This window comes from Misgurnus anguillicaudatus, chromosome 6 (assembly GCF_027580225.2).
Source record: "Misgurnus anguillicaudatus chromosome 6, ASM2758022v2, whole genome shotgun sequence".
In the NCBI taxonomy this organism is placed as follows: Eukaryota; Metazoa; Chordata; class Actinopteri; order Cypriniformes; family Cobitidae; genus Misgurnus; species Misgurnus anguillicaudatus.
The window spans coordinates 19,170,862-19,196,502 of NC_073342.2; the positions used below are offsets into that span (position 1 = coordinate 19,170,862).

The 25,641-nt window shown below is 40.3% G+C and overlaps 1 protein-coding gene across 1 annotated transcript in view; it reads left to right on the plus strand.

Moving 5' to 3' along the window:
- The window catches only part of galnt18a (UDP-N-acetyl-alpha-D-galactosamine:polypeptide N-acetylgalactosaminyltransferase 18a), a 99,713-nt gene extending 74,674 nt beyond the window's left edge, over window positions 1-25,039 (plus strand). The window contains exons 10-11 of the mRNA XM_055192123.2: window positions 15,934-16,098; window positions 23,372-25,039. Of these exons, the coding sequence (XP_055048098.2) occupies window positions 15,934-16,098; window positions 23,372-23,518 (312 nt within the window). The 3' untranslated portion in view covers window positions 23,519-25,039. The remainder of the gene's footprint in view (window positions 1-15,933; window positions 16,099-23,371) is intronic.
- Window positions 25,040-25,641: the final 602 nt, after the last annotated feature.

A 25,641-nucleotide genomic window follows, 5' to 3' on the forward strand; every position in this document is an offset into this window, starting at 1 on the left:
GCCTCAACACATCAATGTTACAACGATCAATTACAATCATAGCGTCACCTGCTGCACAAAAAGAGCTGTGGCACTTCAAAGTTCCTTTGAATATCCACCTATATTTACCCACTGAAATTTCAATCCCCCTGGTTTATTGCTTTACTAAGGCCATAGAGTGGCGGTGCACATGCGTGCGAGGGCCCTTCCATCACTGCTTGCAGTTTTAATTAGGGCCCGAGCACACCAGGGTGTGAGGACCCTATTGTTTTTGCTCCGTTTATTATTATTATTATTTTTCTTCTTCTTCTTCTTCTTCTTCTTCTTCTTCTTCTCCGAAATGGATCGCATTTTTGAGGGCCTAAACATACCCGAAAACTCATGAAAATTTGCACACGCGTCAGAAGTGGCGAAAATTTACATGTAGTATAGGCGTCAGAAGTGGGCGTGTAAAAATGGCTCGATAGCGCCACCTGCAAAATTTCAAGAGAACAGCCCCCCCACTACGAAAAACGTACAGATACGAAATTTGGTAGGATCATCTATCACTCCAAGACCTACAAAAAAGTCTCTTGGAGCGAACCTCTAAACCCCACAGGAAGTCGGCCATTTTGAATTTTCTCTGTCATTTTTGGACATTTCCAAGCGTCGTACTTTAACGAACTCCTCCTAGAGATTTACTCTGATCATCATCATATTTGGTCAGTATCATCTAAAGGCCTTTGCGATGCTAAATTGCGGAGCTTTTGACTTTTCGTTGGAGGGCGTGTCCTTGGCGGCCTGGGAAAGTTTGATGTTTCGCCATGAAACTGGAAGCTGATGTAATTCAGGCATACATTGTCCGATCTGCCCTTGACTTCACACGTTTGATAAGGGTCCAGGCCTGAACACATCAACATGGCATAATTCAGTAACACTCATAGCGCCACCCAGAGGCAGCAGGAAATACCATGTTTTATGCTGTGTCTTACTGCTCTTAGAGATTTAAACATATCAACATCATATTTCACCAGTGTAATCTCAAGACCTTGTGTGATGATAAAGAGCAACGGCCTTGACTTTTCATTAAAGGGCGTGTCCGTGGCAGCCTCGCAAAGTATCGCTAAATGAATCGCATTTTTGACAGGCTAAACAAGCTCAAAAAGTCATAAAACGTTGCACACACGTCAGAAGTGGCAAAAATTTACATGTGGCATAGGCGCCAGAAGTGGGCGTGTAGAAATGGCTCAATAGCGCCACCTGCAAAATTTCAAGAGAACAGCCCCCCCACTACGAAAAACCTACAGATACGAAATTTGGTAGGGTCATCTATCACCCCAAGACCTACCAAAAAGTCTCTTGGAGCGAAGCTCTAAACCCCACAGGAAGTCGTCCATTTTGAATTTTTGCTGTAATTTATGTGCAAATTTTGTCATTTCCAGGCTTCGTACTTTAACGAACTTCTCCTAGAGATTTTAATAGATCGTCATCATATTTGGTCAATCTCATCTAAAGGCCTTTGCGATGTTAAATTGCGGAGCTTTTGACTTTTCGTTGGAGGGTGTGTCCGTGGCGACCTGCCAAATATCAGCGTTTTCGCCATGAAACAGGAAGTTGTTATAACTAAGGCATACAATGTCCAATCTGCCCCACGCTTCACATGTTTGATAAGGGTCTTGGCCTGAACACATTTCAATGCCAATATTCAGCTTCAGTCCTAGCGCCACCTAAAGGTAGCAGGAAATGCCTTGTTTTACACTGTGATTTACTGTTCTCAGAGATTTAATCAAATCATTATCATATCAGGTGAGACTGATCTTAAGCCCTTTGCGATGAAAAATTACGAAGATCTTGACTTTTCGTTGAAGGGCGTGTCCGTGACGGCCTGGCAAAGAGTGATGTTTCGCCATGAAACAGGAATCTGTTGCAATTCAGGCATACATTATCCGATCTACCCTATACTTCACACTTTTGATAAGGGTCCCGGCCTGAACACATTAATATAACAACAATCAGTTACAGTCACAGCGCCACCTGCTGCACACAGGCGGTGTGGCACATCAGTTTCCCTTTGAATATCCACCTATATTTGCCCACTATAATTAAGATCCCCCTGGTTAACTGCTTTACTAATAGCATAGGGTAGCGGTGCACATGCGTGCGAGGGCCCTTCCATCGCTGCTTGCAGCTTTAATTAGGGCCCGAGCACACCGGGGTGCGAGGACCCTATTGTTTTTGCTCGGTTTATTATTATTATTATTATTATTATTATTATTATTATTATTATTATTTATTCTTCTTCTTCTCCAAAGTGAATCGCATTTTTGAGGGGCGAAACATGCTCGAAAAGTCATGAAATTTTCCACACATGTCAAAAGTGGCGAAAATGTACATGTGGTATAGGCGCCAGAAGTGGGCGTGTAGAAATGGCTCGATAGCGCCACCTGCAAAATTTCAAGAGAACAGCCCCCCCGCTACGAAAAACGTACAGATACGAAATTTGGTAGGATCATCTATCACCCCAAGACCTACAAAAAAGTCTTTTGGAGCGAAGCTCTAAACCCAACAGGAAGTCCGCCATTTTTAATTTTTGCCTTGATTTTTGTGCAAATTTGGTCATTTCCAGGCTTCATACTTTAACGAACTCCTCCTACAGATTTAATCCGATCATCGTCATATTTGGTCAATCTCATCTAAAGGCCTTTGCGATGTTAAATTGCGGAGATCTTGACTTTTCGTTAGAGGGTGTGTCCGTGGCGGCCTGACAAATTTCTGCATTTTCGTCATGAAACAGGAAGTGGCTCTAACTCAGGCATACAATGTTCAATCTGCCCCACGCTTCACACGTTTGATAAGGGTCTTGGCCTGAACACATTTCAATGCCAATATTCAACTTCACTCATAGCGCCACCTAGAGGTAGCAGGAAATGCCATGTTTTACGCTGTGATTTACTACTCTTAGAGATTTAATAAAATCATCATCATATTTGCTCAGACTGATCTTAAGCCCTTTGCGATGATAAATTGCAAAGATCTTGACTTTTCGTTGAAGGGCGTGTCCGTGGCGGCAGGGCAAAGTGTGATGTTTCACCATGAAACAGGAAGCTGTTGTAATTTAGACATACATAGTCCGATCTGCCCCCAACTTCACACGTTTCATAAGGGTCCCGGCCTGAACACATCAACATGGCATAATTCAGTATCAGTCATAGCGCCACCTAGAGGCAGCAGGAAATACCACCTTTTATGCTGTGACTTCCTGCTCTTAGAGATTTAACCATATCAACATCATATTTCATCAGTCTAATCTCAAGACCTTGTGTGATGATAAATAGCAACGACCTTGACTTTTCGTTAAAGGGCGTGTCCGTTGCGGCCTCGCAAAGTATCGCTAAATGAATCCCATTTTTGACAGCCTAAACGAGCTCAAAAAGTCATGAAATGTTGCACACGTGTCAAAAGTGGCGAATATTTTCATGTGATATAGGCTTTAGAACTTGGGGTGTTAAAATGGCTCTATAGCGCCACCTACAAAAGTTCAATAGAGCAGCCCCCCCGCTACGTTAATCGCACAGATACGAAATGTGGTAGGATCATGTATCACCCCAAGACCTACAAAAAAGTCTCTTGGAGCAAAGCTGTAAACCCCACAGGAAGTCAGCCATTTTTAATTTTCTCTGTAATTTGAGTGCAAATTTTGCCATTTCTGGCCTTCGTATTTTAACAAACTCCTCCTATAAATTTAATCAGATAATCATCATATTTGGTGAGTGTCATCTAAAGGGCTTTGCAATGCTAAATTGCGGAGATCTTGACATTTCAAGGGAGGGTGTGTATGTGGCGGCTTGCCAAATTTCTGTGTTTCTCAATGAAACAGGAAGTTGTTCTAACTCAGGTTTAAAATGTCCAATCTGACCCACGCTTCACAAGTTTGATAATTGTCCTGTCCTGAACACATCAACATGGCAATATTCAGTAAAAGTTATAGCGCCACCTGCTGGAAGCAGGAAATGACATGTTTTACACTGTGATTTACTGCTCATTGAAATGTATTCAGATCATCATCATATTTGGTCAGTCTGAACTTAGGGACTTCACAATGATAAATTGTGAAGATCTTGACATTTCGTTAAAGGGGCGTGTCCGTTGTGGCCTGTCAAAGTTTGATTTTTCGTCATGAGAAAGCTGTTGTAACTCAGACATGCAATGTCCGACCTGTCACAGACATCATACGTTTGACAAGGGTCCTGGCCTCAACACATCAATGTTACAACAATCAATTACAATCATAGCGCCACCTGCTGCATAAAGGAGTAGTGGCACTTCAAAGTTCCTTTGAATATCCACCTATATTTATCCACGGAAATTTCAATCCCCCTGGTTTATTGCTTTACTAAGGCCATAGAGTGGCGGTGCACATGAGTGCGAGGGCCCTTCCATCACTGCTTGCAGTTTTAATTATTATTTATTCTTCTTCTTCTCCAAAGTGAATCGCATTTTTGAGGGGCGAAACATGCTCGAAAACTCATGAAATTTTGCACACATGTCAGGAGTGGCGAAAATTTACATGTGGCATAGGCGCCAGAAGTGGGCGTGTAGAAATGGCTCGATAGCGCCACCTGCAAAATTTCAAGAGAACAGCCCCCCCACTACGAAAAACGTACAGATACGAAATTTGGTAGGATCATCTATCACCCCAAGACCTACAAAAAAGTCTCTTGGAGCAAAGCTCTAAACCCAACAGGAAGTCCGCCATTTAGAATTTTTGCCTTGATTTTTGTGCAAATTTGGTCATTTCCAGCCTTCATACTTTAACGAACTCCTCCTACAGATTTAATCCGATCATCGTCATATTTGGTCAATCTCATCTAAAGGCCTTTGCGATGTTAAATTGCGGAGATCTTGACTTTTCGTCAGAGGGTGTGTCCGTGGCGGCCTGACAAATTTCGGCATTTTCGCCATGAAACAGGAAGTGGCTCTAACTCAGGCATACAATGTCCAATCTGCCCCACGCTTCATACGTTTGATAAGGGTCTTGGCCTGAACACATTTCAATGTCAATATTCAACTTCACTCATAGCGCCACCTAGAGGTAGGAGGAAATACCATGTTTTATGCTCTGATTTACTGCTCTTAGAGATTTAATCAAATCATCATCATATTTGGTCTGACTGATGTTAAGCCCTTTTCCTTGATAAATTGCGAAGATCTTGACTTTTCGTTGAAGGGCGTGTCCGTGGCGGCCTGGCAAAGTGTGATGTTTCGCCATGAAACAGGAAGTTGTTATAACTCAGGCATACAATGTCCGATCTGCCCCTGACTTCACACGTTTGATAAGGGTCCAGGCCTGAACACATCAACATGGCATAATTCAGTAACACTCATAGCGCCACCTAGAGGCAGCAGGAAATACCATGTTTTACGCTGTGATTTACTGCTCTTAGATATTTAACCATATCAACATCATATTTCACCAGTGTAATCTCAAGACCTTGTGTGATGATAAAAAGCAACGACCTTGACTTTTCATTAAAGGGCGTGTCCGTGGCGGCCTCGCAAAGTATCGGTAAATGAATCGCATTTTTGACAGGCTAAACAAGCTCAAAAAGTTATAAAACGTTGCACACATGTCAGAAGTGGCGAAAATTTACATGTGGCATAGGCGCCAGAAGTGGGCGTGTAGAAATGGCTCGATAGCGCCACCTGCAAAATTTCAAGAGAACAGCCCCCCCACTACGAAAAACGTACAGATACGAAATTTGGTAGGATCATCTATCACCCCAAGACCTACAAAAAAGTCTCTTGGAGCGAAGCTCTAAACCCCACAGGAAGTCAGCCATTTTGAATTTTTGCCTTGATTTTTGTGCAAATTTGGTCATTTCCAGGCTTCATACTGCAACAAACTCCTCCTACAGATTTAATCCGATCATCGTCATATTTGGTCGGTCTTATCTAAAGGCCTTTGCGATGCTAAATTGCAGAGATCTTTACTTTTCGTTGGAGGGTGTGTCCGTGGCGGGCTGCCAAATTTCGGTGTTTTCGCCATGAAACAGGAAGTGGCTCTAACTCAGGTATACAATGTCCAATCTGCCCCACGCTTCACATGTTTGATTAGGGTCTTGGCCTGAACACATTTCAATGCCAATATTCAGCTTCAGTCATAGCGCCACCTAGAGGTAGCAGGAAATACCATGTTTTACGCTATGATTTAGTGCTCTTAGAGATTTAATCAAATCATCTTCATATTTGGTTAGATTGATGTAAAGCCCTCTGCGGTGATAAATTGTGAATATCTTGACTTTTCATTGAAGGGCGTGTCCGTGGTGGCCTGGCAAAGTGTGATGTTTCGCCATGAAACAGGAAGCTGTTGTAATGCAGACATACATTGTTCAATCTGCCCCAGACTTCACATGTTTGATAAGGTTCTTGGCCTGAACACATTTCAATGCCAATATTCAGCTTCAGTCATAGCACCACCTGCTGCACACAGGCGGTGTGGCACATCAGTTTCCCTTTGAATATCCACCTGTATTTACCCACTTTAATTCATATCCCCCTGGTTCACTGCTTTACTAATGCCATAGGGTAGCGGTGCACATGCGTGCGAGGGCCCTTCCATCGCTGCTTGCAGCTTTAATTAGGGCCCGAGCACACCAGGGTGTGAGGACCCTATTGTTTTTGCTCCGTTTATTATTATTATTATTTTTCTTCTTCTTCTTCTTCTTCTTCTTCTTCTTCTTCTCCGAAATGGATCGCATTTTTGAGGGCCTAAACATCCCCGAAAACTCATGAAAATTTGCACACGCGTCAGAAGTGGCGAAAATTTACATGTAGTATAGCCGTCAGAAGTGGTCGTGTAGAAATGGCTCGATAGCGCCACCTGCAAAATTTCAAGAGAACAGCCCCCCCACTACGAAAAACGTACAGATACGAAATTTGGTAGGATCATCTAGCACCCCAAGACCTACAAAAAAGTCTCTTGGAGCTAAGCTCTAAACCCCACAGGAAGTCGGCCATTTTGAATTTTCTCTGTCATTTTTGGACATTTCCAAGCGTCGTACTTTAACGAACTCCTCCTAGCAATTTAATCCGATCATTATCATATTTGGTCAATCTCATCTAAAGGCCTTTGCGATGCTAAATTGCGGAGATCTTGACTTTTCACTGGAGGGTGTGTCCGTGGCGGCCTGACAAAGTTTGGCATTTTCGCCATGAAACAGGAAGTTGTTATAACTAAGGCATACAATGTCCAATCTGCCCCACACTTCACATGTTTGATAAGGGTCTTGACCTGAACACATTTCAATGCCAATATTCAGCTTCAGTCATAGCGCCACCTAGAGGTAGCAGGAAATGCCATGTTTTACGCTGTGATTTACTGCTCTTAAGAGATTTAATCAAATCATCATCATATTTGGTCAGACTGATGTTAAGCCCTTTGCCGTGATAAATTGCGAAGATCTTGACTTTTCGTTAAAGGGCGTGTCTGTGGCAGCCTGGCAAAGTGTGATATTTCGCCATGAAACAGGAAGCTGTTGTAATTCAGGCATACATTATCGGATCTGCCCCCGACTTCACAAGTTTGATAAGGGTCCCGGACTGAACACGTCAATATAACAATAATCAGGTACAGTCATAGCGCCACCTGCTGCACACAGGCGGTGTGGCACATATTTTTTCCTTTAAATATCCACCTATATTTACCCACTTTAATGCATATCCCCCTGGTTCACTGCTTAACTAATGCCATAGGGTAGCGGTGCACATGCGTGCGAGGGCCCTTCCATCGCTGCTTGCAGCTTTAATTATTATTATTATTATTATTTTCCGAAATGAATCGCATTTTTAAAGGCCTAAACATACCCGAAAACTCATGAAAATTTGCACACGCGTCAGAAGTGGCGAAAATTTACATGTAGTATAGGCGTCAGAAGTGGGCGTGTAGAAATGGCTCGATAGCGCCACCTGCAAAATTTCGATAGAACAGCCCCCCCTCTACGAAAAACGTACAGATACGAAATTTGGTAGGATCATCTATCACCCCAAGACCTACAAAAAAGTCTCTTGGAGCTAAGCTCTAAACCTCACAGGAAGTCAGCCATTTTGAATTTTCTCTGTCATTTTTTTACATTTCCAAGCGTCGTACTTTAACGAACTCTTTAACGAACTCCTCCTAGAGATTTGGTCAATCTCATCTAAAGGCCTTTGCGATGTTAAATTGCGGAGCTTTTGACTTTTCGTTGGAGGGTGTGTCCGTGGCGGCCTGACAAAGTTCAGCGTTTTCGCCATGAAACAGGAAGTGGATCTAACTCAGGCATACAATGTCCAATCTGACCCACGCTTCACACGTTTGATAAGGGTCTTGGCCTGAACACATTTCAATGCCAATATTCAGCTTCAGTCATAGCGCCACCTAGAGGCAGCAGGAAATGCCATGTTTCACGCTGTGATTTACTGCTCTTAGAGATTTAATCACATCATCATCATATTTGGTCAGACTGATCTTAAGCCCTTTGTGATAATAAATTGCGAAGATCTTGACTTTTCGTTGAAGGGCGTGTCCGTGGCAGCCTGGCAAAGTGTGATGTTTCACCATGAAACAGGAAGATGTTGTAATTCAGGCATACATTGTTTGATCTGCTCCAGACTTCACACGTTTGTTAGGGGTCCCGGCCGGAACACGTCAATATAACAATTATCAGGTACAGTCACAGCGCCACCTACTGCACACAGGCGTTGTGGCACATCAAATTTCCTTTGAATATCCACCTATATTTACCCACTTTAATTCTTATCCCTCTGGTTCACTACTTTACTAATGCCATAGGGTAGCGGTGCACATGCGTGCGAGGGCCCTTCCATCGCTGCTTGCAGCTTTAATTATTATTATTATTTATTCTTCTTCTTCTCCAAAGTGAATCGCATTTTTGAGGGGCGAAACATGCTCGAAAACTCATGAAATTTTGCACACATGTCAGAAGTGGTGAAAATTTACATGTGGTATAGGCGCTAAAAGTGGGCGTGTAGAAATGGCTCGATAGCGCCACCTGCAAAATTTCAAGAGAACAGCCCCCCCGCTACGAAGAACGTACAGATACGAAATTTGGTAGGATCATCTATCACCCCAAGACCTACAAAAAAGTCTCTTGGAGCGAAGCTCTAAACCCAACAGGAAGTCCGCCATTTTTAATTTTTGCCTTGATTTTTGTGCAAATTTGGTCATTTCCAGGCTTCATACTTTAACGAACTCCTCCTACAGATTTAATCCGATCATCGTCATATTTGGTCAATCTCATCTAAAGTCCTTTGTGATGTTAAATTGCGGAGATCTTGACTTTTCGTCAGAGGGTGTGTCCGTGGCGGCCTGACAAATTTCTGCATTTTCGCCATGAAACAGGAAGTGGCTCTAACTCAGGCATACAATGTCCAATCTGCCCCATGCTTCATACGTTTGATAAGTGTCTTGGCCTGAACACATTTCAATGCCAATATTCAACTTCACTCATAGCGCCACCTAGAGGTAGGAGGAAATACCATGTTTTACGCTGTGATTTACTGCTCTTAGAGATTTAATCAAATCATCATCATATTTGGTCAGACTGATGTTAAGCCCTTTGCCGTGATAAATTGCAAAGATCTTGACTTTTCGTTGAAGGGCGTGTCCGTGGCAGCCTGGCAAAGTGTGATATTTCGCCATGAAACAGGAAGCTGTTGTAATTCAGACATACATAGTCCGATCTGCCCCCAACTTCACACGTTTGATTAGGGTCCCGGCCTGAACACATCAACATGGCATAATTGAGTATCAGTCATAGCGCCACCTAGAGGCAGCAGGAAATACCACCTTTTATGCTGTGACTTACTGCTCTTAGAGATTTAACCATATCAACATCATATTTCATCAGTCTAATCTCAAGACCTTGTATGATGATAAATAGCAACGACCTTGACTTTTCGTTAAAGGGCGTGTCCGTTGCGGCCTCGCAAAGTATCGCTAAATGAATCCCATTTTTGACAGCCTAAAGGAGCTCAAAAAGTCATGAAACATTGCACACGTGTCAAAAGTTGCGAATATTTTCATGTGATATAGGCTTCAGAACTTGGGGTGTTAAAATGGCTCTATAGCGCCACCTACAAAAATTCAATAGAGCAGCCCCCCCGCTACGTTAATCGCACAGATACAAAATGCGGTAGGATCATGTATCACCCCAAGACCTACAAAAAAGTCTCTTGGAGCAAAGCTCTAAACCCCACAGGAAGTCAGCCATTTTGAATTTTCTCTGTAATTTGAGTGCAAATTTTGCCATTTCTGGCCTTCGTATTTTAACAAACTCCACCTATAAATTTAATCAGATAATCATCATATTTGGTGAGTGTCATCTAAAGGGCTTTGCAATGCTAAATTGCGGAGATCTTGACATTTCAATGGAGGGTGTGTACGTGGCGGCTTGCCAAATTTCTGTGTTTCTCAATGAAACAGGAAGTTGTTCTAACTCAGGTTTAAAAATTTCCAATCTGACCTACGCTTCACAAGTTTGATAATTGTCCTGTCCTGAACACATCAACATGGCAATATTCAGTAAAAGTTATAGCGCCACCTGCTGGAAGCAGGAAATAACATGTTTTACACTGTGATTTACTGCTCATTGAAATGTATTCAGATCATCATCATATTTGGTCAGTCTGAACTTAGGGACTTCACAATGATAAATTGTGAAGATCTTGACATTTCGTTAAAGGGGCGTGTCCGTTGTGGCCTGTCAAAGTTTGATTTTTCGCCATGAGAAAGCTGTTGTAACTCAGACATGCAATGTCCGACCTGTCACAGACATCATACGTTTGACAAGGGTCCTGGCCTCAACACATTAATGTTACAACAATCAATTACAATCTTAGCGCCACCTGCTGCACAAAGGAGGTATGGCACTTCAAAGTTCCTTTGAATATCCACCTATATTTACCCACTGAAATTTAAATCCCTCTGTTTCATTGCTTTACTAAGGCCATAAAGTGGCGGTGCACATGCGTGCGAGGGCCCTTCCATCACTGCTTGCAGTTTTAATTATTCCTTGTTTTAACTTAAATATTTTTAAATGTACACTACTTGTTTTTATGTTTTTATTACTTTTATGTATTAAGCACCTATGGGGAAAAGCTTCGCAATTTCGTTGTACTAAACATACAATGACAAATAAAGGTCAATTATCAATATAATATATAAAATAAAAGAACAGACCCTCTGCTTTCAAACAAAAAAATCCGTTTCATCCTACCTTCATGTGTTCTGTTTTTATCACCTCTCAAATATCTGTAGGTTTCATCAAAAACAGCAAATTTTGAGCAAAAAGCTGAGATAATTCCATTTTTGTGAAGGACTTTTGATAGAGATCAGATGCAGAGCGATCTTTAAAACATACACGGACATACAGCTGTTTGCCCTAGGGCAATACTTTTTATAAGTTGCGGAAGAGCGCCACCTGGTGGATAACAGCGGTATTGCAGATTGACGAGATGTCTCGTCAATGGCGGGGAAAGAGTTAAAGACTGTGGTGTTTATTTTTATAAATCAACATTCATCTAAAATATACATTAACATTTATATTGTGCAATTGTTGAAGTGATAATCAAATATGCTTGGAAGCATGCTTAACGTTAAAATCCGATTTATAGTTGTGCGTAAACTCTATGCCGTAGGTTATCCGTAGCCTGTGCGTAGCCTGACGTGCGCCTCGCAAAATTTTTAACAGCGCGTCAGTTCTATGCAGACCACAAGTGCTGTGATTGGTCCACCAGAACCCCTCCCATTAGGTAAAAAAACTGCATCATAGGTATTTCCATTTGCGACGGTGAAAACAAAGATGAGCCAAGTTGAGGAGTGATTTACCTCATACTGCAACAAAAGCCACTGTTTATTTACTTCCATCATTGCTTCGCTTCTTAAGTAATACACAACAAGTTGCTGTTTCTTCTTCGTTTGTGGGCTGCTACTGTGGTTACACGCGTGAATAGTGCCTACCAGCGGTCTTCGCGTATGTTTGCACGTCGACGCAAAGTATAAATGAAAAACAACGCAGAACCTACGCCTCTCAAATTTTCAGCTAAATGCGGATATAATAAAATTTTTGTGAAGAACTTTTGTAAGAGATCAGATTTAGAGCCATGAACAGTACTACACGGTGTTTTCAGTGTTGAGTGAAAGCGTCAGTGTTTAAGTTGGGTAAGATCGCCATCTAGTGGATAATAGCAGACGTATGAATTTGAGTTAGAAACTCCTCAGAGAACGTTTTCTCTTTATCGACGAGATGACTCAACAATATTTATTGACATTTATCTGGATATCGCCATTAATTGTGCAGTTGTAGAAAAATTAAAAATATGTTTAAAGACTGTGGTGTTTATTTTCAAAAATCAGTACGCAGCAACAGTGGCGCAGTGATACTAACGTAATGCGGTCTGAACCGTGGGGTTACCGGGGTATTTTATCACGGCTTTTTAATCACGCATTTCAACCAATCAGAATGAAGAACCAGAACGGGCCGTTTTATAATATCATTTTTGGCCGAACTATACCATTAAATTCCACAATCACTGCATTAATTTTCATTGTCACATCCCGAGGCATCGGTACAGTTTTAATCTGCATTAGACAAAACCTCAACCAAGAATATTAAGACTGAGGCAGCTGTTTGGAGATTAGAGGATGTATAAAATGTAGCAAAAAACACCCAATCTATTCTTCCAGAATCTATCTCCTTTTTATTCAGCAGAAGGTACATTGTTCCCATACAATAGTCGTAAATCTACCGAGCAATGAAAAACATGCTTTTCCTGAAGCAGAAACAGTAGAATAGGGCTAAAAGTGTCCGTTTGCAAGTTGAATCATTTTTTTCTTCTCTTTTATATTACTCCCCATCCCATTTCAGCCCCCCATCCATTCTGCTGCGGTACCAGAGCTCATCAAAGCATCCTGAAGGACAGGCATTGTTTCCATCGTGAATGAATGATTAGTTGTGTTATATGTCCACACGGAATACGGCTTCTTTCATTTCCAAGTGTCTCACAAAAATGTAGCTGTTTTGCAAACTGTGCCTTTCCAAAGTCAAACGATTCATCTGGCTCCTTTTGTAGTGGGCTAAGGTCTAGAGCAGTATTGTGAAGAAGAGGCTACAGACATAAATACAGACTAGGTTAAAAGTGTATTAACCCCCCAGGGAATTGAACCTAAAGAGGGGAGAACGGGTGAGAGTGTCAACTTTTGCAAAAATGTAATCGAATGGTTTCCAAAATAACTTGTACCAGAACTTTTAATGACAAAATTGAACTAGAACTGAGTTGATTGTAACGAATTGAGTCTTTGCATTGGAAAAAAGTGTCAGTTTCTATAATGTTCTCAAAGATTCGATTGGAGGGCTGACGCTCTATAAGTGAAAAACACAGCCCGGATCAATACTACTGTGAGAACATCTCCAAGCACAGGCTTTTGAAGTTTTGAAATTTCTCTTGCATGAAATGACGTCTTTCTAAAAAGGTTTTCTTCTGTAAGCTGAAAGATTTTGGTATAAGGCCCTTTGATTTGGAACTTTGCTTACCAAAAAGTGCATTAGTGATTCAAAACAAATGTTCAATATATTAATTTCTTTTTCGTCTGAGATATTTTCCTTTGCACAAGACAAAATGAACCATAATGAGACTCAAACTGGCAACCTTTAGGTATACAAGCCCTAAGCAAGATTAAAGATGGTTGAGTTATTTCCTGTGGGTTTTCATATGGATACAATCTTAAAATATGCTGGGTTATTTTAAACCCATTATTGGGTCAAACAGGGACAAACACAGCATTACAACCCAATGGGTTGGGTTCGGCCCTATTGATCCAACAAAACTGTACCTGTTCTGTCGCTGGGTTGGTATCCTAAGTTTCCGTTTTGTACCTTTCTTTTTCCCCCTTTGCCCCAAAATTGTGAAACTCCCTCCCCAAGGAAATTAGGCAAGCCTGGTCTCTCAATGTTTTTAAAACTTGCCTTAAAACACATTATTTTAGACTCGCTTATAGGTTTTTAGATGATATTGCATACTGTTTATTTTTGTTGTTGCTTTTTTTGCTTTGGGTATTATTGTATCTACTGCTATTTTCATCTTGGTTCTTGCATATGAAGCGCTTTGAAAAGTAACATTGAAAGGCATATAAAAATATAAAAATAAAGATTATTATTATTATTATATTACAATGTTGTACTTTTTTGGATACCTTACTGTACCTTAAGGACCTATTGTCACAAAACAGTTAACTGTACTTTCCTTTAAAGGTGCACAGTAACTAGTTTTGTACCCTTAAAATTTAACTAGTTCAAAATTGTTCCTTAAGGTACACAATATGTTCTTAGGATATATTATTGTACCTCAAAAGGTACAACATTTCAATGTGTTGTATACTCATAAAGGTAAAAAAGTTAAAAATTATTGGTAGCACCCTAGTGATCGAAAATGTACAGCTTAGTATATTTTTCTGACAGCATTTTTTTTTTTTTTTTTTTTTTGAGTGTATGTGCATGTTTTTTGGCCTTATGTTACCTACATGGGGTTACAAAAGATAAGTTTGTGATGATTCTTTTTTTTCCCCTTTTTCAGCAGGAGAAAAACATAAAGAAAGCTGGGGCTTAAAGGAACACCCCAACTTTTTTGGGACTTTAGCTTATTCACAGTATCCCCCAGAGTTAGATAAGTACATACATACCCTTTTTATCTCTGTGCGTCCCGTAACTGTCTGACACACCCACCGCTAGCCTAGCTTAGCACAAAGACTGGAAGTAAATGGCTCCAGGTAGCATACTGCTCCCAATAAGTGACAAAATAACGCCAATATTTTTGCGCAACATTTATGTGGGGGGCATCTCAGGTGCTGCAAGCAAATGCAAATCACTTCGCCCAAGTAGCAGTGCTTCGCCTTCTGAGAATATAGTTCCCTGTATGTATACGGTTAAAAGATGGCTCTGTCTCATATGACCTTGTTATTTGTACACGCTGTGACTATACAAATCACAACATATAAATAGGAAAATGTTGGCGTTTATTTGTCACTTGTTGGGAGCGGTGTGCTGGCTGGAGCCAGTTGCTTCCGGTCTTTGTGCTGGGCTGGGCTGGTGGTGGGTGCTTCGGAGGGAGTTGCGGCATGCACAGAGATGAAAAAGATATGTATAGACTTATCTAACTCTGGGGGATACGGTGAATAAAGTAAAGTCCCAAAAGGTCGGTGTGTTCCTTTAAGATTACCCAGCAGTTTCTAAGCTTTTGTTTTACGAGGTATTTAAATTTTAGGACATAAAATTAGCTGGATGAAAGCAATTGCATAGAAACACAAACAATATGGCACAAAGGGGTCTGTGGTATGGAGAATTTTATGACACGATAGTAAAATATGTTGTGTATATATAGTACATGTCCCAGCACTGGCAGACTTTTTACTAGGTACTCAAAAGTGTGTACTTTTTATCACCACTTTAAAATGCATAATAGAAGTATGCAAATTGGCCTGCTGCCCAGGTTTTCATGGTGCGTATGAAATCAGCAAATAAAAGGCAATTGTTAAGAAAAATGTTTTTAAAGCTCAGTAGGTAGAGCATTAGCAAAACAATGGTCATGAGTTTGAACCTCACGGTGTATACCATAAATGCATGGACTAAAGGACCAAATGCAAATGTAAGAAAGTTGTTCCTCTCTCCCGAGCCCTATTAAGATTTAACTTGACATTGGGATTTCAGACTAAGCCATGAAGTCGTAGAGTTATCACATAAAAAGCTCAATTCCCCTTAATGAATAATTCATTTGATTTGCTGCTTAATGCAGAGAGCTTTGTAATATATACACCGTCTATTCAAATCAGAAGCAGTCAGTCACAATTTTAGATTAGTGAATAGTACAAGGACAAAAATATATTTGGGCTTCAGTTAATAGTTTCTCATCTTCTTGTCATTTCAGAATGTGTACTACACAAATTCCCAGCGGTTTCATGTTGGGGGTTTGAGTCCAACCATTGACGATGATGACAACAAGTGCCTGGTGGATGTGAACGGCCGACCGCGACTACTGGAATGCAGCTACGCCAACAATAAGCATATGAAGCTCTCCTGGATCTTTACTCTGGTATACATAGAGTCTCAGACAAAAAAATGCAAATGTCCATTTGAAATAACAATTCACCCCATATAGAAACTCTTATGTTATGCGTTTCTTTCATCAAAGTTTGTTTTCCATATATCAGCTGTGAATGATGAATAGGACTGAGAAGCTACATAAACGCATCCATAACTAACAAGTTATATTATGGCCTAGAGTTAAGCCATTCAAGTTTTTCAAAAGTTTTTTGACATCTACCCTAGCTCTCACGTTTATTACAAATGATTCATCTGAATCAAATCATACCAATATATCAGGTGATCCAGTTCACTGAACTGATTCACAAATTTAATCAGGGCTCATTTGTCTGATTATCCATTTTTTTTAAGATTATCCAGACACCTGCATTTAAAAATGCTCTAACTGCATTCATTTACAGTTTTAGATGTATGCCCAGTTATAATCATTACATTTTCACCTTCATCTAAAGTATTCCAGTTGTACTTTTCTTTGTTAACGCTATACACTCACCTTAAGGATTATTAGGAACACCATACTAATACTGTGTTTGACCCTGTCCAATTTTGGTGAGCTCATGCAAATTGTAGCCTCTTTTTCCTATTTGTAGTGGAGATGAGTGGTACCCGATGGGGTCTTCTGCTGTTGTAGCCCATCCGCCTCAAGGTTGTGCGTGTTGTGGCTTCACAAATGCTTTGCTGCATACCTCGGTTCTTACAAGTGGTTATTTCAGTCAAAGTTGCTCTTTTATCAGCTTGAATCAGTTCTCCTCTAGCATCAAAAAGGCATTTTCGCCCACAGAACTGCCGCATACTAGATGTTTTTCCCTTTTCACACCATTCTTTGTAAACCCTAGAAATGGTTGTGCATGAAAATCCCAGTAACTGAGCAGATTATGAAATACTCAGACCACCCCGTCAGAAATTTAACAGGTGTTCCTATTAATCCTTTAAGTGAGTGTTTGCTGCACCAGTGATACCAAATATTCAAAAAATCTCTATTTAGGGGCACCTATCGGTCTGAAACCAGGTGTGTTCACGTGCATTGTTTGCGCACCGACCTATTTTTTTTAGCAAAAGTGGATTAGGACATGCCCCCTAAGTGTACCTGTGCCATGCGCTTCAGACCATGTGCTTAGATTGTTAAAATAGGGCACCTGGCACGTGTGTAAACGCGGATCTTTTAGACAGCGTAGCCGCACATGACATTTAAAAAAAAACTAATTGTAGTCGTGTAAACATAGCCTTAGTTTTGCATTGCAAGATCCAAGACTCTTGACTTTAATTTACTTTCATTTGCTAATAAAAAATGGTTGTTAGGATGAGTTGATTCATTAAGTTTAAATTAAAGCTTATGAGAATGGTATTAGAATAGTCTTTGTATGCCGTATGGTTTATTCCTGTACAGAAAAGTGTCACAGAAAGCTTCGCCATTGCAGGCCAATACATTCCCAACTACACACAGGATCATTATACACACCGACATCCCTCGCTGCACAGCTCAATTTAAGTCAATGTCAAAATCTCTCGTATTTCCCCGAGTAGTTTAAAACTTTCCCCTTAAAACTTTCGTCATCAATTTCCAGCATGTGTTCGTCCACAGACTGTGTAACTATAATGGATGTTTTCTGCATATCGAGCATTAATAATAGAAAGATTTGAGTTGTGTCTTGCAAAGCACCGTTCTGGATTATGTCATCCACATCTCCATTAAAAGAGCAATGAATAATGTGTCACAGCGGTCTGTCATCTAAAGGGTTTAGCAGAAGAGTGAAGGAAATGTCAAAGCAGGTTATTAGAAAAGGGTAATGCTGCCCCCACCGGGAGAGATGTCGAAACAGATGAACAAACACATACACCATCATGCACAATGTAACAGTACGAGCGATATCAATTCTCACATCGGCCCTCGGGATGTGATTTTCTATCTCGGGTGAGCTCGGTGGGATAAAGGCTTTACGGCAGCCGCTTCCCTGGAGTTTCTTAAAATGGAATCGGGAGGAGAAAGGAGCCAAATCCATTGTGGCCTTTTAGATGCTATGAATGTATGAATAATTGATAACAAAGCTTGTGAAAAAGTAAAGCAGCAAAGTGTCAGAAACGCCTTTAATTAAGTCTTTATCGACTCGCATTGTCCTCAAAGATCTGTTGCCGGTCTGGTTTTCCATCTGATGCTTGGCGTCTCATGAATAAATGCATCATTTAGCTCACACAACATATGTATCCGGTTGAAACATACAGTATTATTTAGTCAGACATCTTTTATGACATTTGGCACCCCAGTTAGCTGCTGATATAAATACTTTAGGAAGCCTGATGTTAACAAATACTTAATTGTAGCAGATGCAGCGGTGCCTATCCGTGACACAAGTTAAATGATGCATGCCGGATTGATAGGGTTTAATTATAGGGATCCGGATTGTAATCTACATGACCGTAAAGCTTACATGGCTTAAATATACAGTTTGCATGGACTGTGTTCACATACTGTAGCCAGTCCTGTTTTGGGGGGTGCACACCAAAGCTTTTAAACGCGTCTGAAAACGCCAGGCGGATGCCGATTGCCAGCTTTTATTAAGCCGACTGCCAGCTTTTTTCAGCTGAGCACTTTATTTGTTACTGTGCTGCTTTGTTCATCAGTCATTGTACGATGCACCTGTTGGTTGTTGTGATGTTTATCCCGCCCCTCCTTCTTTGTGATTGGATGGCCGTATGATAACTGACATTGACAAGCTGAGCTTTTTACCCAAAGTTGAATATTTTTTAACTCTCAGCACTGAGTGGGGAAAAACAGCAAAGTGCCGACTTTCAGCACGGTAAAAAATGCCATTTGTTGGCTTTTTTGAAAACGCCACGTTTCCATTGGAAACAATTGAAAACATACCTCGGCGTAAAAGCTTTGGTGTGCACACCCCCTTAGTTCACATTTCACATCTAAAACCACTCGGAAAATGCAACCGTTGGTTGGTTCTTGTCACTTGACCTTCGGTGCGCTTGCGGCATTCTGAAAAGTTAAAATGTTTTTAACTGGATGCGCTGCGGACACGCCTGGAAAAAACGTCACTTTCGTTATGAGCGTGCATACCGCGCGCCTACGCGAACTTGTGCGCACAAAAGACACGGTATGTGAACGGCCCCTTAATGTGCTAACGGAACATTCACACGGGGCGAAAGTGTTAACGCTTAATGGAAGGCTTGTCTGAAGCGTGGCCAACAGCCAATCACAGTGGCTGGTACAGTACACATGCTCCGGTCTTCCATGAACGTAATTGGCTGACTCTCCCTAGGTTATTTGCAAAAGGCGATCTGATTGGCTAATACACGCGTTGCCGCTTGAAAAGTTGAGAAATGTTCAACTTCTGTCACGAGCAATGGCACTGATGCAGCGCCGACGGATCCACAATTCAGTTCGGCAACGCATGACATCACCCATTAAAAGTGAATGGGAAGCCCCGTGTGAATGTACCGTAATACAGTTATCGTCACACAGAACCAAGAGTCATTTGTTTTTTAGCACCTCTTTTGCAGCAAATATTTATAGATTTTTGCCTTGGTATGACCTCAGTAGTGTCACAAAGTATTAAAATAATTTAGGCAGTGTCGCAAGACGTTGGAAGAGTGTTTCACGCACACTGCGTCTGATGTGAATATCACAGTATGGCAGATGATTGGCCGAGGGCAGAACTTTACTCACAGTGTTGAAGAAGACTCGTGATTAAACTTGAAAGACTGAGAATCTTTAAGCCTTTTTCTTTTGAAATGAGCTTCAGGCTCTGAGTTGAAAAAGTCAGTTTCACTGAATTCATACTGTATTTTAATATTAACTCCAAACTGTGCTAGTCTGAAGTTTAGGTTTACTGGATTCTGCTAAAGAACAAGTTTACACCTATATGCTTCATAGTAGAGGTCTTCACGGGTCCACTTAGATCCGAAATCCCGAGGTCCGACCCGAGACCCGATCGGGTTCGGGTCTAAAAGTTTCACATGTGCCTCGGACACGGGTCGGTTACAATAATAGCGGCATCGGGTCTCGGGTGTTTTTTTCTGAACGGACCCGAGAAGACCCGAACTCTCTCGCCTGTGTGCGTCAATGTCCTTTTCAAACCTCTCATCTGTTTGCCAAGAGCGCTTGCCTGTGGTTGTTCATTTTTGTTGAGACAAACATGTCAGTCAATTATAAATGTACATTTTAGCGGTTACGTTGGTGTCGTCGTCAGATAACAAAGTAAAACGAATGGAGCAGCTCGCCAAATTGGTTGCAAGGTCACCGGAGTTTCTTTCTGTCTGACTGCTGCGCGTGGGTCTGCAGAATGCACACACGTCGGACAGTGCCGTTTACATTCGGTTCCAGTCGGGTTAAAAAAAAATTCACTAGTTCGGGTCGGACTCGGGTCTAATTTTCTCGGGTGTGTCTCGGGTTGGGTCTTTCTTTAACATTTTTTTATTTATGCACGTCGGGTTCGGGTATGAAGTGATTCGGGTCATTTCGGGTCGGGTACATTTATTTGGACCCGAGAAGACCTCTACTTCATAGCCCTGAGAAATGAATGAATGAATGAATAACATTACCAAAATAACAAACATAAACAACTGTTTTACATCAGAATTAGTTAAAGCGCACTTCCGTAAACTGTAAACAAACACAAATTTCATAAGCAACACAATGTTTCATCAAAGTGGAATATCTAAATCCATCTCAATACAAACATATCGCGTACCTACCTTACCAAAATACATGACCCTTTCAGACCCTTTGCCTCCTGCAGCTGTTTGCATCTCGTCGTAAAGCAGTAAAGTTACAGATGTTAATTTTTGGGTTTTTGCTCTTGCTGATCCAGGCAGTTTTTGCTGTTGTTGTTATAAAACATTTATTTTGTTTTGTGGCTCCTGTGCAGGTTGTCAATTCTGCAGGAAAGTTTGCCGTTCTCCCTCTGTTAACAGACGGGAGCGCACGTGAAAGCGCCGATGACGTATGGTGTCTGCGTGAACAGGCTGCGCGGTGGCATTCAAATTATGCTTACGGATGAGAGGAAAAAAAGGCAAAGTCAGTTCGGACCGAGATCTATGATTGGTTGAATATTTTTTGGTCCTACACCTTTCACAGATGACATCAATTTCTACAAATACATTTAAAGAACTTAACATAGTGATTGCTATCAGGATATGAGGAGACTTTTAACCAGCATAACTAAAAATGCTTCTGGATCAAATCAGATACCCTGCCTTTAAAGTCTCATGATCTAATTACATATAACATAAAACATAAAAGTTTAAAAGTTAAAAGTTTAATTTCACATTGATTTTAATCTTTGACATGGTTTTACTCAGTCAATATTAAAGATAGCAACCTTATATTTTCACATGTTCTTTACATTATATGTAGAAAAATGTAAATAACAAAAAATGACTTTAGATGGGTTTTCACAGATAGGGTCACATATGGTAACATCTATTTTAACTTGTGCAAGTGAAAAATAATGTATGATGACTGAATTAACATATGAGGAGTTTAGATGCAAAACCCAGGGGCCAGTCACACCAAAAGCGTTTATGGCAGTTGCAGGCGTCTTTTTTGAATGATATTCTATGGGCAGGGCGCGTTTGCACGCTGTTTATGCGCGCCGAGCGCCTTGCGTTTTTTGCCGCCTGCCGCGCACACGTTTTTGAAGGAGCGCTGAGAGCGGAGAAGCGCCCAACGTCATTCGCGTCTTTCCATTGTCCAATCGAATGAGGGGAGAGGCGGGCCTTACGTTGTGGTGAGGGAAGTTTACAGTTGCTTTGAAGAACCGGACTCCACTCGCTCACTCTCTCCTGCGTGTTTGTGCACCTCTCATCCTCAAACAAGGTCAGAGCAAGCGCCCTCTTTTTAAAGTTTCTGCTAATATGACAGTTAACAGCAAAAGAGCGCTCACGCTTTAATATTTTGACAAGACAGCTGACTCTGTGGTTGCTTAGCAATATAACAAGCCGCATCGCACTGCTCTTTTTAAAAGGCGGCAGTGCGTCGCCTTGCGTTTGCAAGCGTTTAAAGCGCTTTTGGTGTGACTGGCCCCTAAGTGTGTCTGACATGTTTTCTTGTAAATTAAAATTTTTTTAAGGCTCTTATGTTTAGGTTCAATAATTTTACTTTAATGGCAATTAAAAGGTTATTAGTCAGTAATAAAAACTGATGAAGAGCCTGCATGCTCGAAACGTAATGTTGATGCCATGCACTAGTTGTAAATAATAAATATTTTTGATACTTTTGGAGCTTTGGTGTTGCCGACTTTGCATTGCTACACTATTAGTCAGTAATTGAAATGCCTTATTTTCACAAATGTCATGAGTCATTTCATTGGTATTTAACAAATTTGACTGTATTTTGCTGCAAAACCCTCTTATACCCTTTTTTGACAAAAAAATCCACTTCTTTGGACAAGACCTAGTAAACCGTTGCAAAATCACAAAAAATGCAGCTACAAATATTGCAAATGATGAAAGTCAGAATGTAAAAATGAAGAAACTGAACCACACATTACGGGGCGCTGTGATCCATATCACAGCCACATTCAGGTTGAATTCAGGTCAAAGTACTCACAAGGGACACAAGTTTGAATGTGAAACACGGTCGTTTTGCACACCGTCGTTCATCCAATTCAGCTTTGGTGCACTTAGAGGACTTTGCTGAAAAAGTGATGTGGCATTTAGCTGATTCTGCTAACAAAGCGATATTTCGGAATGGCCTGACACCGTATCCTAATAAGACACACCACATATGATTCCAGCGATGGAAAATTTGTCTGTCCATACTGAATGTGACAAAGGGGCATAGCGAGACACAGTAATTCACAAAAAAAGAGTTTTGCTCTGTTTGCGTTTGTTCTATTTTTTACTCTCTCGCTCTGCAGCTGAGGAGCGCGCACACACATACACATACTCATCCCTCTGCTTTTTATGGCTTTCCTTGTGCAACTTGAAAGATCTGTTATATATTTCTGCTTTTAAACGTCTGTAGTCAGTCTCTTCTCATCCATGTTTGATGATTAATATTCAGAATTCGCAGAACTTTCATTGAATGAGATCTCTGTGTAGGCGGAGCTGTCAGCCACGACTTTGAGAAATAGAAACGGGATTAAGTGGATTTGAAGAACATATAATATGTGCTGATACATGCATCTCATTTTTGCATCTGAGCTCCTCATATGTACATTAGGTTATAGCAATGAAACTCATTATTGGTCAGATCAGTTGTGCAAAGTGATATCATCATATGTTCATGTTTTGATGTCTGTTGCTTTTTCCAGGAAGGCTCCATTCAGAACACAAAGTCAAAGCGATGTCTTGAACTGGTGGAGAGTGCAGAAGCGGAGCAGGGTTACCAGCTGACTCTTCAGAAGTGCAGCAGTCAGAAATGGACAATTACCAACTTATTGCCTGGCAAAGTCCTGTAAGAGACTAAAGTTATCACTGGATTTACAGTGTACTTAGAAGACGTCCTATTATTAAACACTGTATTCACCTTGATGTCAGGTGGACCTCGAGGACTTTGAAACAAATCTCCTATTTATACTGTATATCATTTTGACCAAACAAATGGTTGGTATAGAGAGATAGTAATGCTCGAATGTATATTAATGGAGATTTCCTGCTGTGTGGTTTAAGGTTACATTGGTGTCAGTATATTTAAGCACTTATCTATTTTGCTACTGTGTAGCACATATTTAAAATGGTTTTTATTCAGCTTTCCCTTGTTTCTCAGGTTTGTGAATGAGGGTTGTAATTATTCTATGTGAAAAAATAGAAAAGATATTTTGTATAGAATGTAATTAGTATTTCTAAAAATAATATAAAGACTTTTAATTCATCTTTCTAAAATTTGAAATCTAAAATAAACAATTTCCTGAAATTAAACAGCTAAAACCAGTGTAGTGCTGGTTTTCACCATTTTAAGTTGTTTTAAATGGTCATGGTACATTGTTGGTTCAAATATAATTTCTGGGATTAATAAAACCTAACGGATTAATTTTTGATCCAATGCTAGGCTGAAAATAACCCAGAATTTTTTTTTAATTGTACACTAAAAATGCTGGGTTATTTTCAACTCGGCGTTGTGTCAAAAAGGGACAAGCCCAGCCCACTGGGTTTTAATTTAACCTATGCAGCGTTGTTTTAACCCATTGTTGGGTCAAATATAAACATTTTCTTGGTTAATTTAATCCAACAGCTGGGTTCATCCATTTTTGACCCAATGCTGGTTTGAAAATAACACAGTATTTTTTTTATTGTAGTATTTGGGTAGTTAGTCTCTCAGTCTGAACACCAGGGATGAAAACAGATGTTAACAAGCAAGACATACCTGCGTGAGCAACTTGGAGGACAACCATTCACCTTATGCTGATTTACAGCTAATCTGGGTTTTATTCTGCTTTTATTTTAAACTATGACACCAAAGAAACTCTTATGAAAATACCAAAAGAAATGTTTGACACTTATATTATTAAAAACTCATTTTCAGGCCAGTATCTGTTTTCATATAAGGAGAGTTGGGGCAGAGATTCACCGCTCACATAAAGTAATTTCTACTTTGGGCAAATCTCTTGTTTTATCCATCTCGTATGTGATGAAACCGTCATTTTTATTGAAGTCGGCAACAGCTGAAATCCTAAAAGAGCTCTGAGCTGTCCAAATCCTGTAAACCTCCCAAATGCATAGCGCAAATCCTTTAACCAGGACAAACAATTTGACAACTCATTCGGTTTGAGATGGAAAAACAGATTGAAAACTAAAAAAAGAAAAGATTTGACCTTTCAAAGAATATATTGCAGACGTGCTGGTTTTTTGCTAACCAGTGTTTTGATGCCGTAGTGGTTGTTTGTTATAATAGCATAACAACTGTATGCTCATTATTTAAAAAAAAGTGAATTGTTCCCTTTATTTACTTACATAGATTCTTAAAACAATCTATGTGAAAAGCAGACCATCTCACACGATGGGAACTGGGTTTATATGAGTATTTCAAATATAACTGCATCTCTGTTATTGATCAAAAAATCAATAGCACACTAAGATCATATGAGACCACAAACCAAAATATGTTTGATAATATTTCATTTTCCTTTAATTTACTTCACATTAAGATCTATGATAAAGCTTCCCGCCTATTCTGACTGACATTGAGAGGGAAATTATTTTTATTCCAGGATTTAGAAACATTAGACATAAATGCAGTTTATTTTACCATGTACCTCTCTGAATCCATGCCTTTTGGTTCTTCTAAACTGTCTTTCATTTTTGAGAGCACAAAGGTTTTGCTATTTTTATCAATCACGCTTGACAAATAGCTGTAAAATGACAACATTAAATGTCAAATTTGTGCATTCGTTTTCGATTTATTTCATAACAACTATTTTAAAACTTACACCGTGTTGCAAACGCCCTCAAGAGTTTTCTTAAATTCCTAAGACCTGAGTTTTGCTTTGTCTTTTTTTTCAGATTTCTTCCAGCTATTAAATAAAATAACCAAATATAATTCTTGGAACATGAAGCAGTGTATTTGTCCATGTTTGTGTACTAG